Source organism: Pan troglodytes, chromosome 4, assembly GCF_028858775.2.
Source record: "Pan troglodytes isolate AG18354 chromosome 4, NHGRI_mPanTro3-v2.0_pri, whole genome shotgun sequence".
Taxonomy (NCBI): Eukaryota; Metazoa; Chordata; class Mammalia; order Primates; family Hominidae; genus Pan; species Pan troglodytes.
Genome location: NC_072402.2, coordinates 130,829,658 through 130,848,771, shown reverse-complemented (window position 1 = coordinate 130,848,771; position 19,114 = coordinate 130,829,658). Strand labels below are relative to the sequence as shown.

At 39.5% G+C, this 19,114-nt stretch overlaps 1 protein-coding gene across 1 annotated transcript in view; it reads right to left on the bottom strand.

Annotated features, from left to right (window-relative positions):
* The window catches only part of HSPA4 (heat shock protein family A (Hsp70) member 4), a 52,689-nt gene that overhangs the window by 7,717 nt on the left and 25,858 nt on the right, over positions 1–19,114 (bottom strand). The window contains exons 8-14 of the mRNA XM_517930.8: positions 9,852–9,928; positions 8,155–8,306; positions 7,550–7,656; positions 7,016–7,149; positions 5,335–5,516; positions 3,920–4,009; positions 478–630 (exon numbers count right to left, since the gene is read on the bottom strand). Coding sequence (XP_517930.2) covers positions 478–630; positions 3,920–4,009; positions 5,335–5,516; positions 7,016–7,149; positions 7,550–7,656; positions 8,155–8,306; positions 9,852–9,928 — 895 coding nt within the window. The remainder of the gene's footprint in view (positions 1–477; positions 631–3,919; positions 4,010–5,334; positions 5,517–7,015; positions 7,150–7,549; positions 7,657–8,154; positions 8,307–9,851; positions 9,929–19,114) is intronic.

Sequence of the window (19,114 nt, the reverse complement as noted above, 5' to 3'; positions counted from 1 at the left end):
AAATGTGCTCACAAATCCCAAACCTTGCATCACTCAGTAAGAGTTACTATATTTACATACTGACTGGCAACGGAAAGGAATAAGCAAAATACTTATTTTGCCACCTAATGGTGGCAAACGATTTCTCCTACTGAATAACTTCCATGACCACCAACCTCAAATATCCCAATCTCTAGTGAACAAATATACCCACGTATTCAAAAATGAACAATACCTCCCCTACACCAAAGACATTATATGTCAAAATTTTCATAACAGAGCTTCTAGCAATACAGACATCTTAGTACCACCATAAAAGAATTGACATAACATGGGATCTATTGCTTCAACTTGCCCTTACAATACCACACAAAAGTCTAATTTATTTTCTCTAAGTCCAAACAATCAAAAATGCAAAAAGTCACTAGACACAGAGTCTCAATACTACGGTAACATTAATTTGTTAGCTCATTGTTCCAATAGACTTTAAATAACAACCTCATTTTCAATGTACAAGTTGAGCATCTCTCTGTCTATCTGCCATAATAGCTGATTCTCGATTGGCAGGTCCACAGTACTGGTCTTCACTTTTGCCTTCTTGGCTTGGGGTGGTTGGTCCATCTTTTTATCCTTGGATCCAGCTTGAGAGGTCTAAAACAACAGAAATCATTAAGAACAAACACATATACAGACTACCTTAAACTTCAAAATGAGTCATGTTGGAAAACTGTTTTTGCTTTTTTTACTTCGTTCTCTTTTGATGATGATCTAAGTAACTTAGGACTACCATAACATCTAGAAAATAAAAAATAAGTAAATACAATGAGGTATCTAGAGCAGTCAAATTCATAAAAATGGAAGCAGAATAGTGGCTGTCAGGGGATGGGGGAGGGGAATAATAGTTATTTAATGGGTATGGAGTTTCAGTTTTTCAAGATGAAGTTCTGAAGATTGGTTACACCACAATGTCTATCTACTTAACACTACTGAATGGTACACTTAAAAGCAGTTAAGATGGTAAATTTTATAAAATACATATCTCCTACAATCCCATATCAATATATAATTACTATTAAAAATTTTTCTACCTTTATTTAAACATATAGACATTCAAATGAAGTTAGGAGGAGGGTATGAAATATCTATGGATCAGTAGTAACATATTGGTAATTTGTTTCTATACTGTCTGTAACTATTTACATTCTCACAAGGAAAAAACTCATTCCACTGCACCCTGTCCACAAATGAGAATTCATTTAACATCATCTCACTGTTATTCAGTATGAGTTTCTTTTAACCTTTTTCAGACACTTACAAGCCATATGTAACTATTTCCTCAAACTGCCTAGTAATATTTTATCCACTCTTCTCTTAGGATTGCAGTGTTTCTTTCCCCCACAAACAACTGACTCTTCTAGTTTTTTTGTTTGTTTTTTTGAGATGGAGTCTCGCTCTGTAGCCCAGGCTGGAGTGCAATGGCACAATCTGAGCTCACTGCAACCTCTGCCTCTCAGGTTCAAGAGATTCTCCTGCCTCAGCCTCCTGAGTAGCTGGGATTACAGGCGCCTGCCCGGCTAATTTTTGTATTTTTAGTAGAGATGGGGTTTCACCATGTTGGCTAGGCTGGTCTCGAACTCCTGACCTTACGTGATCCGCTGCCTCAGCCTCCCAAAGTGCTGGATTACAGGTGTGAGCCACAGCGACTCTTCTAGTTTTTTCTAACTGTATTATTTGTCTATATATAAGTTTTGACTGTCAAATCTATCCATCTTTTCCTTTGAGATTACTTATGTTGCTTTCATACTCTGAAAGCCCTTCCTCATCCACAGATTAGAAAAATATTCACTTCAAGCTTTTTCAACTTTCAACTTTAGAATTCATCTGGAATTCAATTTGTTCTATGATAAAGCAAAATCTTAATGTCATTTCCCACCTCCTATAACTAACTTAAGTCGGCTGCTGAAATTTATCTATCATTTCTATTTCATTTGCCTTTAGAAGCAATGCTATGCAAAAGGCACTTTAGTTTCTGAGCCATCCCAAGGAAGCCTAGATAACTAATACCTCTAAAACCCCCTCCCACAGCTCAAAGGCATTGGGGAAGCAGCCGTCACTTCTCCCTTCTCTTCACCCACCTTCCACAAACATATAGGAGAACAAGTCCTTGTCTCTGCCACTGCTGCCCCCATCCCACCCAACAACATAAAGGGTCTTCCATCTTGAAAAAGGCCTGACCCAACTAAAGAATCTGTAAGCACCATTTCCTGTCCATTTTCTTTTTTAATATTACTTGCACAGCTAAAGAAAAGCAATTAAATTTTGTTAATTGACATGAAAATATATAACAGACTTAAGCCACTTTAAGGTTCTGTCCAACTTTTTTAAATGTCACTTTTAAATTAGAAATTTGTAAAAATTAGAAACTTTTTAAAATTAGAAACTCCTAAGATGGTGAGATTATACATTGTAATTTTATAAATAAAAGATATTTTCAATGATAAAAAAATTTAAACATGACAACTCAAAATTAAAGAATAGGTTGTAAAGGATTCAAAAATGTTACTACTCTTTTTGAAATAAATACATTATTTACATTAATCACAAAATATATTTAAATCCATTATTCCATTATTTAAAATAACTTTTTAAGATGGAGTCTTGCTCTGTCGCCCAAATTGGAGTGCAGTGGCACAATCTCAGCTCACATAACCTCCATCTCCCTCCCAGGTTCAAACAATTCTCATGCCTCAGCCTCCTGGGTGGCTGGGGCTACCGGCGTGTACCACCCCACTGGGATAAATTTTGTATTTTTAGTAGAGACGGGGTTTCACCATGTTGGCCAGGCTGGTCTCACTCCTGACCCCAAGTGATCCACCCACCTCGGCCTCTCAAAGTGCTGGGATTACAAGCATGAACCACCGAACCAGGCCCCATGCCTTTTTATTAAAAGTTGTTATTTTGGCTAGGCGCAGTGGCTCATGCCTGTAATCCCAGGGTGCTGAAGTGGGAGGATCACTTGAGGTCAGGAGTTCAACACCAGCCTGGCCAACATGGAGAAACCCTGTCCCTACTAAAAATACAAAAATTATCCGGGCGTGATGGTGCACGCCTGTAGTCCCAGCTACCCAGGAGGCTGAGGCATAAGAATCGCTTGAACCTGGAAGGCGGGGGCTGCAGTGAGCCAAGATTATGCCACTGTACTCCAGCCTGGGCGACAGAGCTAGAGTCCATCTCAAAAAAATAAAAAGATTAAAAAGTAAAAGGCATGGATCATTGATGATTTTGAAAATTTTTTCAGTTTCATTATTGTTTATCAGTAATGAATTAAATTATGGGTAGAAAGACTTAGTATAAGCCATTCAGAAACTAGCATAAATAAATCACTAGCCTAGTAAAACTAGGATTCCTGTGTGCTTTCTTCCCATGTATCAACCAGGAGAGAGTTTAAAGGCCATCTTGCAAATAGCACATTACAAATCACTACAAAATCTTGCTAAAAAAATTGTTCAAATAAATTAAGAGTTTCTAGTATAACTATCTTTCAAGACACTGCCCCTCAGCCAAAACCATGTACTTTAAAAAGACTGCAGTGCATACTCTAAAACACAACTCAGCCGGGCATGGTGGCTCATGCCTCTAATACTAGCACTTTGGGAGGACAAGGCAGGTGGATCACCTGAGGTCAGAAGTTCGAGACCTGCCTAGCCAACACAGTGAAACCCTAACTCTACTAAAAAAATACAAAAAAAAAAAAAAATAGCTGCCGTGGTGGTGGGCGTCTGTAATCCCAGCTACTCAGCAGGCTGAGGTAGGAGAATCACTTGAACCCAGGAGGTGGAGGATGCAGCGAGCCGAGATCATGTCACTGCACTCCAGCCTGGGCAACAGAGTGAAACTCTGTCTCAAAAAAAAAAAAAAAAAAAAACCACCCAACGCATACCTCCATTTCTTCAGACTCTGCCTTATTTTCTGCTGGTGTCTGCTGCTGTTGCTCTTCAACATGTGGTTCCTCCTGGTCCACTTGCATCTTCTGAAAAACAGGTCAAATTAAATCCTGCAATTAGGAAGACTAAACAACCTTCATTACACATTGACAAAGTCACATAGTTATGTAATTCCTGCTGAATTACCAGCAATCAGAAGGCCTATGCTAAAATTCCAGGTAGGCCACATTACCTAGGACACAGAAGTTTTCCGCTCTGGATCTTAGTTAATACATCTGTACAATGAGGATAACACTCGCCATGCCCTACCCTTACATACACAAGAATAACTGTGGAACTGCTTTGTACACCATTAAGTACTCACAGTTCACAATGTGGCATCATTTAATACAATCTACAAAATACAACCTGAAGAGAGCATAAGCTTCTCCAGGCTTCCTCAAAGGTATTTTCTCTCAAAAGTTCCAACTTTTTCAAATAGTTCCTAAGTCAGCCTCTTTTCATCCTCAAAAGTATGACCACTGCATGTGCTCGGGGAGGCGAACACGTTAAAATTACAAAGCCTAAAAATAACAATGAAAGAAGGTTTGTGGAGAGCCTGAACCAGTGGCTTCTCAATGCCTGCAACATATTAGAATGACCTGAGAGGCTTTTAAAACTACTGCTACCTGGGTCTCAGCTCAGACCAACTTCAGTAAAATCTGTGGGGATGAAACCCAAGCATTTGTAGTTTTGTTTTCCTTGAGGCAGGGTCACACTCTGACACATAGGCTAGAGTGCAGTGGCGCAAACAGGACTCACTGCAGCCTTGACCTCCTAGGCTCACGCAATCCTCCTGCCTCAGCCTCCCATGCGGGTGGGACCACAGGTGTGTGCCACCACACCTGGCTAGTTTTGTTGTTGTTGTTGTTGTTAACTTTTTGTAGAGATGAGGGTCTCACTTTGTTGCCCAGGCTGGCCTCAAACTTCTGGGCTCAAGCAATCTTCCTGCCTCAGCCTCCCAAAGTGCTGGAATCATAGGTAATTTGTAGTTTTGTAAAGCTTTGATTCTGATGCACAATGAAGACAAGACCCAGTGCATAATTCCAACAAATGAGTGTACAATCAATTCTACTTTTGAAAATAATTAACTGAGACTCAGAGCACTCTTCAACAACCAGAATCAAGAATAACTCAAGTTGAGAAGTGTATGATCTGAAAGAAGAAATCAACTTGTGTTCCACTTCTATACAAATTCTGCATTAAAATCTACTGCTGGTTCACTTATATTGGGGGAAGGGCAAACATACAAACCCACTCTCACTCAGCAGCTCTGTCACAATGCTCCGGCCTTGCCACCAAGTCTGCTTGCTACAATTTCTAGACAAGTCACCTCTGGGCCATCACAAGTGGTATACAATGTCTAGATTACCTCTTCCTCCTTTGCATTCTGATCTGTTTCCATTGGCTCCTCATTTTCCTCAGACTTGTGAACCTCCACTAAAGATGCACTGGACACACTGAAAATGCCATGGACATTTACTCGAACTTTGACTTTCACTTTTGAACTGGAGCCATCAGACTGAGGAGTGACTTTCTGAACTGAAAACTGAGCTAGGGACATACGAGAGACAAAAGAACACATAACCTAAGAGGATGAATTCAAGCATGAATATATGCCTACATTGCTAGATTATGTCTACTTTCAATGATAGCTCAGTAACATGATGCTTAAAATAAGCAAAATCGGTCCTTTTAGAATCTTATTAAATCATCAGATTTCTCTTTCTTCTTTCACAGTCTCTTATTATCTTATCCTGCCCCAATTAAGAACTCAAATATCTCCCGATTCTTTCCTCTCTTCCAATTTCTTATTTCCATTTATCTTTATATGCTACTTTCAGATTAATTCCTAAAACAGATTTGTCACATTCTCTACTCAAAAAACAAAACAGAAAAAAAAAAATGATTCCACTCTGCTTGTCGTTTATCAGTAAATTGCCATTTCTAGGTCCAGTGACTGTACAAGGTTTTTATTTACATTTTCTTCATTCCCAGAACTCTGCAAAGTATGAATTATCATTGTTATTCCTGGTTTTACAGATTTACAGATGGGGAAAAAAGAATAGGTTAACTTTCCACAGCTTCTAAATGCCATTCAGGATACTCCTAATTTCTTTACCCATATATTCTAGATCTTTATAGTATAACTAGTTTCTATCTCTTCTCAACTAGTATTATTTCCAGATAAGAGTTTCCCAGAGTCTATAACTACTCTAGATAACACGGTTCTGAAACCTAGTATGTTTTGATATTGTATCACCATCTCCTAATGATTTTCTATATACATCCTTTTTTTTTTTTTTTTTTTTTTTTGAGACAGAGTCTCGCTCTGTCGCCTAGGCTGGAGTGCAGTGGCGTCATCTCAGCTCACTGCAAGCTCTGCCTACCGGGTTCACGCCAGTCTCCTGCCTCAGCCTCCCAAGTAGCTGGGATTACAGGCGCCTGCCACCACGCCTGGCTAATTTTTTTTTGTATTTTTTTAGTAGAGACGGGGTTTCACCATGTTAGCCAGGATGGTCTCGATCTCCTGACCTGCCCGCCTTGGCCTCCCAAAGTGCTGGGATTACAGGCGTGAGCCACTGCACCTGGCTATTTTCTATATACATCTTATAACTGTATGTTAGGGTCCAAACTGAATTTCGTTAACTCCTTATAGTATATAGCACCACCTTATACATAAGTTATAATTACAATGTGCGCTAACCAAGAAAAACTGCCGATACAATGGGAGATCCAATTAAATAACAGCCATTTGGCTGGTTCTAAACCTGCTAACGAGACTGGAAGAGGTTTTCTTTTGCAATCTAAAGCCTCTAAATTTCAGAATACCATACTTGTTCTTTCTACTATGCCAACTCTCCAAGTAGATAAGCTTTTTGTTGTTGTTGTTTAAATAGAGACGGGGTCCCACTATGTTGCCCAGGCTGATCTCGAACTCCTCAGCTCAAGTGATCCTCCCACCTTAGCCTTCCAAAGTGTTGGGATTACAGTTGTGAGCCACTGTGCTTTTTTTTTTTTTTTTCTTTTTTAATTCCCAACTCTTTACTTACCTATAGCAGGATCTGGATAGGGCAAATCCTGAGGAGAGCTGTAGTAGGCCTCAAGAGTGAAAGGTTCCTTTCTATAAAATGTAAGAACTTTAGAGAAAGGAGCAGCATGATTTTTGGAAAAGACTTCACAGTCACTGAATGGAGGAAAAAGACAAAAACACAAATTCAGGATATTCCTAACACTTTTACCCATGTGTTCTAGGTTTGTAATTATTGTATAGTGTTAGTTTCTCTCTCTTTTCAATTGGTATAATTTCCAGATTGTAAGAGTTCCCAAGAATCTTTATATATAAAGTCAGTAAAAAAGGAATATACGTCAATCTGCACATAAAAGGCACCGATGATTTCAGCAGAATCAAGTGTGAGAAACTAATTAAGGACACAAATTTATTCTGACTAAAATAAATGACCACTTCCTTCATGCACTATGATAAAATGTTACAGATTTATGTAAACTGAAATGAAAAGCAACATATTACTCAGACCTAATAGTCAATTAACTTTAGATATGTAAATGATTAATAAACATGATACCTTGACCCTTCTTCAGCTGGAGAATTCCATCTCAGAGATATTGGATATGGTACTACATCAGTGATAGAAAATTCTCTGACTTTGAAAGCAGGCGATAAGATGGCACACTAGAATAATAATTTTCAAAAATTCCGTTTAACAAGTATAGACAATATAAACTGATAATATCACTAAACATACAAATTACTTCAGAAAATCAATGGTCTTTTAAAAATATTTATATTAGTAATTTAATGGTGTCTGAACAGTTTTACAAACTTCTATCATGTCAATTACCTATATAATCTAGCTATTCCTTATTTTTCTATTAACCCCAACCCTTATTTAATTGATGTACACTATTTCATATAGACATACATAACAGGCCAAACTTCCAGTCATACTTCAGGCTCAGAGTTACCTATGTTTCTAGTCAATTAATTCATCTTATGTGCTATAGAGTACAATTACTTTTAGGAACATCACCTCTATTTTAAAACAAAGGTTTTGGAATCTCAACACCCTGAAATCACCCTGAGCTAACCCCAGGTTATTAGATACATAAACCACTGCCATCTTGTTACAATGATTTATAAATGGTTACCTATAAAAGAAAGAATATTCACCTGCAATGCACAGCCTCGAGTGACAGCTTCATCAGCATTTAATGTTGTACTAAGTTCTTTACCGAAAAATTTGCTGATCTTCTCTTTTACCGCAGGGATTCGTGTAGCACCACCAACTATCTCCACTGCATAAATATCTTCTTTCTTTAACTCTATTTTTAAAGAATTAGACAGATTTTTTTAATGAAATGAAAGAACAATAACATCTTACCATGACGAAATAACTCAGATGTGTAACAAAAGTCCTCCAACTCCCTCACCCACCTCCACAACACACATATACTCATGCCCACACTCACAGAGGCATGTGGCATCTGGAAACAAGTAGGTGTTTTAATTCTCAAAATAATGGGGGAAGGGTAGCTAGTGGGATTTAGGAGGTGAGGGCCAGGAATCCTCAAATGTACTGCAGTGTACAGGTCCTAAATTTCTCACACAGTCTCACACAAACAAGTGTTAAAACATCAACAGACCAAACATTCAAATATGCTAGCCATCAGGAAAATAAGAGGGCCTCAAACCACTGAGTTACTCTGACCTGACATTAAAGGAAAAAAAAGAAGAATCACATCCAGCTACTACAGTGTTCTAATCCAAGGCATAAACATAGTCCACATTAAAACACAGGTAGAGGCCAGGCATGGTGGCTCATGCTTGTAATCCCAGTACTTTAGGAGGCCGAAGTGGGCGGATCACCTGAGGTCAGGAGTTCAAAACCAGCCTGACCAACATGGTAAAACCCCGTCTCCACTAAAAATACAAAAATTAGCCAGAAGTGGTGGCGCATGCCTGTAATCCCAGCTACTCAGGAGGCTGAGGCAGGAGAATTGCTTTAACCCAGGAGGTGGAGGTTGCAGTGAGCTGAGATTAAACCACTGCACTCCAGCCTGGGTGACAGAGCAAGACTCCCATCTCAAAAAATAAAGATAAAATAAAAAATAAACTACAGGTACAGTTTCTTCGTATCAGAAAGAAGGTGTGTATCAAAGGATCTGCTATTGCTCATAAAATACTTCTTAATATCACCTGATTTCCTGGTCACATTTTATCTAACAACCATTGATAACTTCTTGAGAAGGGCTATTTAAAGAAATGGGCTTTCCCAGTGTGGAAATAAGCCCATTTGCCATCATCACTAAAGAGGAAAGCCTGTGCCAAGCTGACAGTATATCCCAACACTCTGAAATAGCAATCAACACAACAGTGAAGTCCAGGTAAATGGTCTGTCAAAGAAAGATTTTAGGAAAATTAGTATATATTCCTAAATCAAACAGTCACCTTTTAGCCTGAGACAAAATTAAAGCATCTTGTTAAATAAGTATGTGGTTATCCTACCTTCCCACTTTGCTGTAGCTCTCATCCAGCTAGGGAAGAATTCACTGACAGAAAAGCTTATAAGACTACCATATCAGCATCACAAAAGACAATTTTTACCACCATTAAATAATTGTGAGGCTTATATCCAACTTTCAGTCTGAATTCAGTTTCTTGGAGAAATTTTTATTAGATTTCCCTAGACATTTCAAAAGATTACTTTGGGCAGGGGGAAGATACAGATTGAAAAAAAGTTTAATATATACCACTGAATTAGTTCATACAATAAAAATTTCTATCACTGCTTGCAAAAGTAAGATAATAAATAACAATTTCCAAAGAGTCTGAGATACGCAAACAAATTCAATCACAAAAATACTTACTGGTTTGTTCCAAAACACTACGAAGTGGTGGCTCCACTCTAGCTAAGAGATCATTGCACATCTCCAGAAATTTGCCTCTATAAAAAACAAAACAAAACAAAAAACACAGCACATTAAATCACATGCCACTTTTATGTGGAATGGATGGCTATAATAAAAAACAGGTAACAACAAGTGCTGACAAAATGTGGAGAGAGTGGATCCTTCATACATTCCCAGGTAATAGAAAATGAAAATGGTGCAGCCACTTGGGAAAAGTGTTTGGCAGTTCCTCAAGATGTTAGAGAGTTAGCATATGATTCATCAATTCCATTCTAGGTATATAGCCAAAAGAACAGACAACACATGTTCACACACAAAACTGGTATATCAACGTTCACAAGCAGCTGAAACAACCCAGATGCCTATCAACTGTATAAAGCAATACAAATGAATGAATACAATAAGAGGAACTAATACATATCACAACACATGAAAACATTATGCTGGGTTAAAGTCAAACAAGAACAAAAATTTATGTGAAATATTCAGAATAGGTATATCCAGAGAAAGGAGACGAGTGGCAACAAATGACAAAAGGGAAGAAGAAGAGATGGGAAGGACACCTAATGAGTACAGAGTTTGTTTTTTGTTTGTTTGTTTGTTTTTGAGACAGGGTCTAACTCTATTGCCCAGACTGGAGTGCAGTGGCACGATCTTGGCTCACTCTCACTGCAACCTCAGCAGTGAGTTCCCAGGCTCAGGTGATTTTCCCACCTTAGCCTCCCAAGTAGCTGGGTCTACAGGCATGCACAACCACGTCTCTTTCTTTTATATTAATACACATTTTTAGATGTTTTAGGTCTACAGAGAAATGAACATAACAAGAATCCCCATACATCCCCTCCTCACTCCCAGCCCAGTTCCTCTATTAACATCTTGCATTAGTATGGTACATTTGTTACAATTAATGAGTCAATGCTGATAAATGATAGTTCCTATTAGTGTTTTATGAGTTTTAACAATGTATAAGTATTCACCACTTGAGTAACATACAGAATAATTTCACTGTGCTCCAACTATTCATCCTTCCCTGTGCTCCAACTATTCATCCCTCCCTGTGCTCCAACTATTCATCCCTCCCTGCTCCAAACTCCAGGTAACTGACTGTTTTATTGTCTGCATAGTTTTTTTTTTTGGGGGGGGGGCGGCAGGGCTTTTTTTCAGACGGAGTTTCAATCTTGTTGCCCAGGCTAGAGTGCAGTGGCGCAATCCCAGCTCACTGCAACCTCCACCTTCCGGGTTCAAGCAATTCTCCTGCCTCAGCCTCCTGAGAAGCTGGGATTACAGGCATGCACCACCTACGCCCGGCTAATTTTGTTTTTTGTTTTGTTTTGTTTTTTAGTAGAGATGGGATTTCACCATGTTGGTCAGGCTGGTCTTGAACTCCTGACCTCAAGTGATTCACCTCCCTCAGCCTCCCAAAGTGCTGAGATTACAGGCATGAGCCATCGCACCCGGTCGTCTGCATAGTTTTGCCTTTTCCAAAATGTCATATAGTTGGAATCCTACAGTATGCAGATTTTTCAAATTGGCTTCTTTCACTTGGCAATATGCATTTAAGGTTCCTCAATGTCTTTTCACAGCCTGATTACTCACTCATTTAGGGTTTAAGAAGTAATGAAAACGTTCTAAAATTTAGTTGTGATGATGGCTGCTGAGCTCTACGAACATACTAAAAAAAAAAAAATTTTTTTTTTTAAATCACTGAATTATACACGTTAAAAGGGTGACTTCTAGTTGGGTGCAGTGGCTCACGCCTGTAGTCCCAACACATCATGAAGCTAAGGCTTAAGCCCAGGAGTTCAAGACCAGCCTGGACAACACAGCAAAACCCCATCTCTACAAAACATACAAGAAATTAGCCAGGCATGGTGGCGCACACCTGTAGTCTCAGCTACCCAGGAAGCTGAGGCAGGAGGATCACCTGGGCCTGGGAGGTCGAAGCTACAGTGAGCCATGATCAACCCATTGCACTCCAGCCTGGGCAATAGGTATCCTTTCTCCAAAAAAAAGGGAAAAGGGGGTAACTTTATTAAATTACATCTCAATAAAAAAGAATAGTAGGCTGGGTGCGGTGGCTCATGCCTGTAAACTCAGCACTTCGGGAGGCCGAGGCGGGTGGATCACCTCAAGTCGGGAGTTTGAGACCAGCCTGACCAACATGGAGAAAGCCCGTCTCTACCAAAAAATACAAAATTAGCCAGGCGTGGTGGTGCATGCCTGTAATCCCAGCTATTTGGGAGGCTGAGGCAGGAGAATCGCTTGAACCTGGAAGGCAGAGGTTGCAGTGAGCCGAGATCAGGACACTGCACTCCAACCTGGACAAAAAGAGTGAAACTCCGTCTCAAAAAAAAAAGAATAGTAAAGTATAGAATGCACCCACCAGAGCATGCAAAACTTAAGGACTGCTAACCTCAATACTGGTGAGATGTGTAGCAACCAGAGATCTTACATGTTAGAAGTTTAAAATGTTTTACTTCTAATAGAAAAGAAAGCTGAAGAGTCACTGTCCATCAATAACAACAAACCTACAATGGCACAGTAGTTAGCAATACAGAAGAACAACAAATGGCATGTGAAACAAACAAATGAATCTCAATTTTATGCTGACTAAAAAATGCCTTACACAAAAAACTACATACTACATGATTCCACTTACAAGAAGTTACAGAATTGGCAAACTTAATCTAGGGACTGAAAAATACAAAAAGCACATCAGTGGTTATGGAAGCCTGAGGAAACATTCCAACATAATGGTCTATTTCATAATAATGGCATTAGTTACAAAGATATATGTGTATGTTGAAACTCAGCAAATGAGCACTTAAAACCTGAGTATGTCATATAAAAATATATCCAAAAAACAATGAATTCTGGTTAATATGCAAACCTTAGTATTTGGGGAGAAGTCTACATTTATAGATGTCCGCAATTTAAGTTTCTGCAAGAAGTATACAGATGCAATTTACTTTGAGATATGCAAAAACAAAATTGAGGCCAGGCCACGCAGTGGCTCACACCTGTAATCCCAGCACTTTGGGAGACTGAGGCGGGCGGATCACCTGAGGCTGGGAGTTCAAGACCAGCCTGACCAACACGGAGAAACAACATCTCTACAAAAAATACAAAATTAGCTGGGTGTGGTGGTGCATGCCTGTAACCCCAGCTACTTGGGAAGCTGAGGCGGGAGAATCACTTGAACCTGGGAGGCAGAGGTTAAGGTGAGCTGAAATCATGCCATTGCACTCCAGCCTGGGCAACAAGAGCAAAACTCCGTCTCAAAAAATAATAATAATAAAAAAATTAAAAATTGATGGCTTTATACGATATATGAACAAGTATATAATAAAACAAGTACAGTAAATGTTATCAGTAGACTCTAAGTGGTGGGATGAGGACATTTACTGTAAAATTCTTCCAACTTTGTTGCATGTCTGAAACTATCTGAAATCAAAATTGTGAAAAGCAAAGGAAAAGATTGTTAAGAAGATAGCAACAGCGGTAGGGGTTTCTTTGTTTGTTTTTTTGAGATGGAGTCTCATTCTGTCACCCAGGCTGGAGTGCACTGGCACGATCTCAGCTCACTGCTACCTCCGCCTCCCAGGTTCAAGCAATTCTCCCACCTCAGCCTCCCGAGTAGCTGGGACTACAGGTGCACGCCACCAAGCCCGGGTAATTTTTTTTTTTTTTTTTTTTTTTTTGAGATGGAGTCTCGCTCTGTCATCCAGGCTGGAGTGCAGTGGCAGTATCTCGGCTCACTGCAGCCTCCACCTCCCGGGTCCAAGCAATTCTCCTGCCTCAGCCTCCCGAGTAGTTGGGATTACAGGCACCCACCACTACACCCGGCTAATTTTTGTATTTTTAGTAGAGATGGGGTTTCACCATATTGGCCAGCTGGTCTCAAACTCCTGAACTCAGGTGATCCACCCACCTCAGCCTCCCAAAATGCTGGGATTACAGGCGTGAGCCACCATGCCTGGACAGTAGAGGTTTTTTGATAGTTTCTTTTTAAAAAGTTTTATTGCAATATAATTTACATGCTATAGAATTCACCCATTTAAAGTATATAATTCCTGTCCGGGTGAGGTGGCTCACACCTGTAATCCTAGGACTTTGGGAGTCTGAGGAGGGTGGCCGAGCTCAGGAATCTGAGACCAGCCTGAGCAATATGGCAAAATCCTGTCTCTACAAAAAATACAAAAATTAGCCAGACATGTCGGTGAACACCTATACTCCCATCTACTTGGGGGTCTGAGGTGGGAGGATCTCTAGAACCTGACAGAGTGAGGCTGCAGTGAGCGGAGATAGTACCACTGCACTCCAGACTGCATGACAACGTGAGAACTTGTTTCAAAACGAAATAAATTTTAAAAATTAAAAAAATAATAAAGTATGTAATTATTGACTTTTGGGCATGAGGTTTTGGTACAAAAATATTTTTAAAGTATACAATTCAGTGACTTCATATATACAGAGTTGTGCAAGCATCGCCATAATCAATTTTAAAACATTTTCAGTCTAAAAAAGAATATTTTCATCACCCTTAACTATTACTTTCCTCAACTCCCACAGCCCTAGGCAACCACTAAATCTACTTTCTGTCTCTATAGATTTGCCAATTCGGGGCATTTCATATAAATAGAATCATACAAAATGTGGCCTTTTGTGACTTCTTTCAGCAGCGTGAACTTTTGAAGGTTCACCCATGTTTTAGTATGTATCTGTATTACATTTTTTTCAAGTACCAAAAATATCCCATTGTATGAACATAGCATGTTTTATTTATCCACTTCATCAGTTGATGAACATTTGGGTTGTTTCCACTTTTTGTCTATTATGAGTAGTGCAATGAACATTCACATATGAGTTTTTCTGTGGACATGTGTTTCCGTTTCTCTTGAATATGTATCTAGAAATACAACTGCTGAATGATGTGATAATTTGATGCAGATTTTTTTGGTTTTGTTTTTGAGAGGCTTTCCCTCTGTCACCCAGGCTGGAGCGCAGTGGCACAATCATGGTTCACAGCAGCCTCCATCTCCTGGGCTTAAACAATCCTGCAACAAAACTAGGTAATGAAATATGCCCACAAACCTCAAAATACATATAGGCAGAGACAAACCACCCACAACTACAATTCCTGCTTAGTATCAGCTCTGTACAAAATAAACAGAAGGAAACAAAAGGGTATATAATTGACCTGAAAACTCCAGAATAACCTAACTCAGAGGGCCAAATTGAAAACAGCAGCTGAAATCAGCAGGGGTTTGGCATCCTCCAAAACAAGTATAAAAGGTCCTAAAATAAGGTATTCAGGAACCACAGCAAACTGGGCCCTACCTAAAGTTATCTTCAAAGAAAAAAGAACTCACTGAAGAAAAACTACTGATTAAAAAATCCAAACTAAGCAGAACAACACAGTAAACAACAAAAGAAGAGGGAGGGAAAACATCTCAGAAAGTTAAGCCACATTTTAAAAATATTTCACAAAAACAAAAGAGGGACTCACACTTATAATCCCTGCACTTTGAGAGGCAGAGGCGGGTGGATGACTCGAGGTCAGCAGTTCAAGACCAGCATGGCCAACATGGCGAAACCCCATCTCTACTAAAAATACGAAAATTAGCTGGGCGTGGTGGCCCACACCTGTAATTCCAGCTACTGAGGAGGCTGAGGCATGAGAATCATTTAAACCCGGGAGGTGGAGGTTGAAGCAAGCCAAGATCATACCACTGCACTCCAGCCTGGGTGACCTACTGAGACTCTGTCTCAAAAAAAAAAGAACAGGCAAATCTATAGAGACAGAAAACATATTGGTAATTGCCTAGGGTATGGAGGGAAATGGAGAGTAAATGCTAATGGGTACAAGGTTTCTTTTTGGGGTGATAAAAACATTCTAGAATTAAATAGTGGTCACAGTTGCACAACCCTGGAATTGTACACTTTAAAATAGTAAGGTTTTATGGTATGTGAATTATATCTCAATAAAAGTGATACAGGAAATGAAAGAACAAATCAGAATTAGAAAGACCTAGAACAGAACTAGAAGTATAAGAATAAATGTCAGAAACGAAAACTAAACAGTACACAAGAAAAATGCCATGAAGGACTGGACCAAAAATGGCAAATACAAAAAAAAGGCAAACTAAAAAAATATATATATATATGTAAGATAGGCAAGGAAAATCCAACATAATTATGTAGGAATTCCCAAAAGAGAAAACCACAGCACTACAACAGAATACTAGAAAATATAATTCAAGAAAACTTAAGAAATTTTAATTAAACTTAAATTTGTAATGTCAAACTATATAATGAAAAGGCACACTGCGTACCTGGAAAAAAACTGATGCAAAATAACCAACATCAAAACATAGTGTAGTAAAATTATTGGTTTTGTTTTTTGTTTTTTTTTGAGACAGGGTCTCACTCTCATCACCCTGGCTGGAGTGCAATGTGGTGTGATCATGGTTCGCTGCAGCCTCGACTTAGTAAGCTCAGGTGATCCTCCCACCTCCGCCTCCCGAGTAGCCGGGACTACAAGCGAACACCACCACATCAAGCTACTTTTTTGTATTTTTAGTAGAGACGAGGTTTTGCCATGTTGCCCAGGCTGGTCTCGAACTCCTGAGCTCAAGCCATCCGCCCACCTCGACGTCCCAAAGTGCTAGGATTACAGGTGTGAGCCACCACACCCAAATGGACTTTCAAGAAAAAAAAAAATCAAAAACATTTGGGCATCTAAGCAAAAAGAACAAGTGACAAATATCTAAAAACTATGCTGTCACACTTTGACAGCAATATTATACACCAAAAGAAAATAGATTGTTACTGCATTTAAGATCCTCAACAAGGAAAGAAAAGCTAAGAATGTTCTATACAGCTAAAGTGACTTTTAAGTATAAACATGGCAAACTGTCATCAACATGCAAGAACTTAAGGAACACTATTCACACGTGCTATCCCTTAGGAATCTGCAGGAGAATGCACTTCCAACCATCAAAACGATGAATTAACACAAAGCTACTAGTAATCTACCAAAATAATCCAAAAAATTGAAAATAAGTGTTGACAAAGACGTGGAGAAACTGAAACCCAGTAGGGCGCTGGTGGGGATAATCACTGAGAAATATAGTTTGGAGATTCCTCAAAAAGTTAAACATAGAATTGCTGTATAAGCCAGCAATTCCACTCCTAGGTATATAAGCAAAAGACCTGAAAACAAGTACTTGTTCACAAATGTCCATAGCACTATTCACAATAGCTAAAAAGTAGAAACCCAAATGTCCATCAGCAAACGAATGGATGAATAAAATATGGTATATCCATACAAGAAAATAATATCTGCCCAAAAAAACAAATTAAGTACTGATACAGAATGTGGATGAACCTCAAAAACATTACACTGAGAAGTCAGAACGAAAGAAGCCAGACGCATATTACATGATTACACTTATATGAAATATCCAGAATAGACAAATCCACAGAAACAGAAAACAGGCTGTTGATCACCAGGGACCAGAGGTAAGGGCAAACAAGAAATAATCACCTACTGGGTATGAAGTTTTATTCTGGGGTGATGAAAATGTTTTTCCATTACATAGAGGTGGCCATTGCACAACCCTGTGAATTTACTAAATTCCAGTGAATTGTTTACTTTAAAATGCTTAATTTTATGATACTTGAATTTCACCTCAAGTTTTTAAGTGAAGAAACCATTAATTAAAAGAAATATAATGTCAAATAATCTGGTTTCATCGATTTAAACAAAGGTGAATGTTAAAGACTAAATGAAGGGGGCCAGGCACAGTATCTCGTGCCTGTAACCCCAGCACTTTGGGAGGCTAAGGCAGGCAGATCACTTGAGTCCAGGAGTTCAAGACCAGCCTGGGCAACATGGTGACACCCAGTCTCTACAAAAAATACAAAAATTAGCCAGGCATGGTGGCACGTGCCTGTAGTCCCAGCTACTCAGGAGACTGAGGCAGGAGGATCACTTGAGCCTAGGAAACAGAGGGTGCAGTGAGCCAAGATCACACCACTACACTCCAGCCTAGGTGACAGAGTAAGATCCTGTCTCAAAAAAATAACAACAACAATAATCACACTAAATGAAGGCTATAATATAGAACATATAAGAGCTACGTATTCTGATGATGTAAATACAGTACAACTTTTTTTTTTTTTTTTTTTTTTTTTGGAGACAGTGTCTCACTTTGTTGCCCAAGCTAGGGTACAGTGGCACGATCTCAGCTCACTGCAACCTTCGTCTCCCAAGTTCAAGTGATTCTCCTGCCTCAGCCTCCCGAGTAGCTGGGATTACAGGCGCCTGCCACCACACCCAGCTAGTTTTTGTATTTTTAGTAGAGAAAGAGTTTCACAACGTTGGCTAGGCTGGTCTCTAACTCCTAACCTCAAGTGATCCACCTGCCTCCCAAAGTGCTGGGATTACAGGAGTGAGCCACCATGCCCCATCACAGTACAACTTTTTTTTTTTTTTCTTTTGAGACGGAGTCTCACTGTCGCCCAGGCTGGAGTGCAGTGGTGCGATCTCAGCTCACTGCAAGCTACACCTCCCAGGTTCACACCATTCTCCTGCCTCAGCCTCCCCAGCAGCTGGGACTACAGGCACCCGCCACCACACCCGGCTAATTTTTTGTATTTTTAGTAGAGACGGGGTTTCACCATGTTAGCCAGGATGGTCTCAATCTCCTGACCTCGTGATCCGCCTGCCTCTGCCTCCCAAACTGCTAGGATTACAGGCATGAGCCACCGTACCAGGCCACAACTATTTTCAAACAACAGCACGCAGGCAAATTCAGTTTTTAAAAAATTTAAACTACTTAATAAGTATCTACTTAGCTCTTACAAACACATAACATTTCACTAACAATTTCTTAAACATATTGGCTTACCTCCAGACTTCATGGAACACACATACACACACACAAGATTGCTGCTTAACAAAAACGAAAGCCATCTCTTCCAAGTAGGGGGAGAGGTGACTAAAAATGTGGATACAAAGCAACAATAAACACCATTTCAATTTTTTTACGGATAGCTCAGGCCCATGTCTCCAAATACACCATCAGTCTTGCCTGAATTCTACCAGTAGAGTTCACAGCCAAAAGAACATCTTACTCCCATCATCCAAGCAACTGAACCAGGCAACAATAACACTCTGGGTGTTTCTGAGGATAACCCCGAAATGTCAATTACCC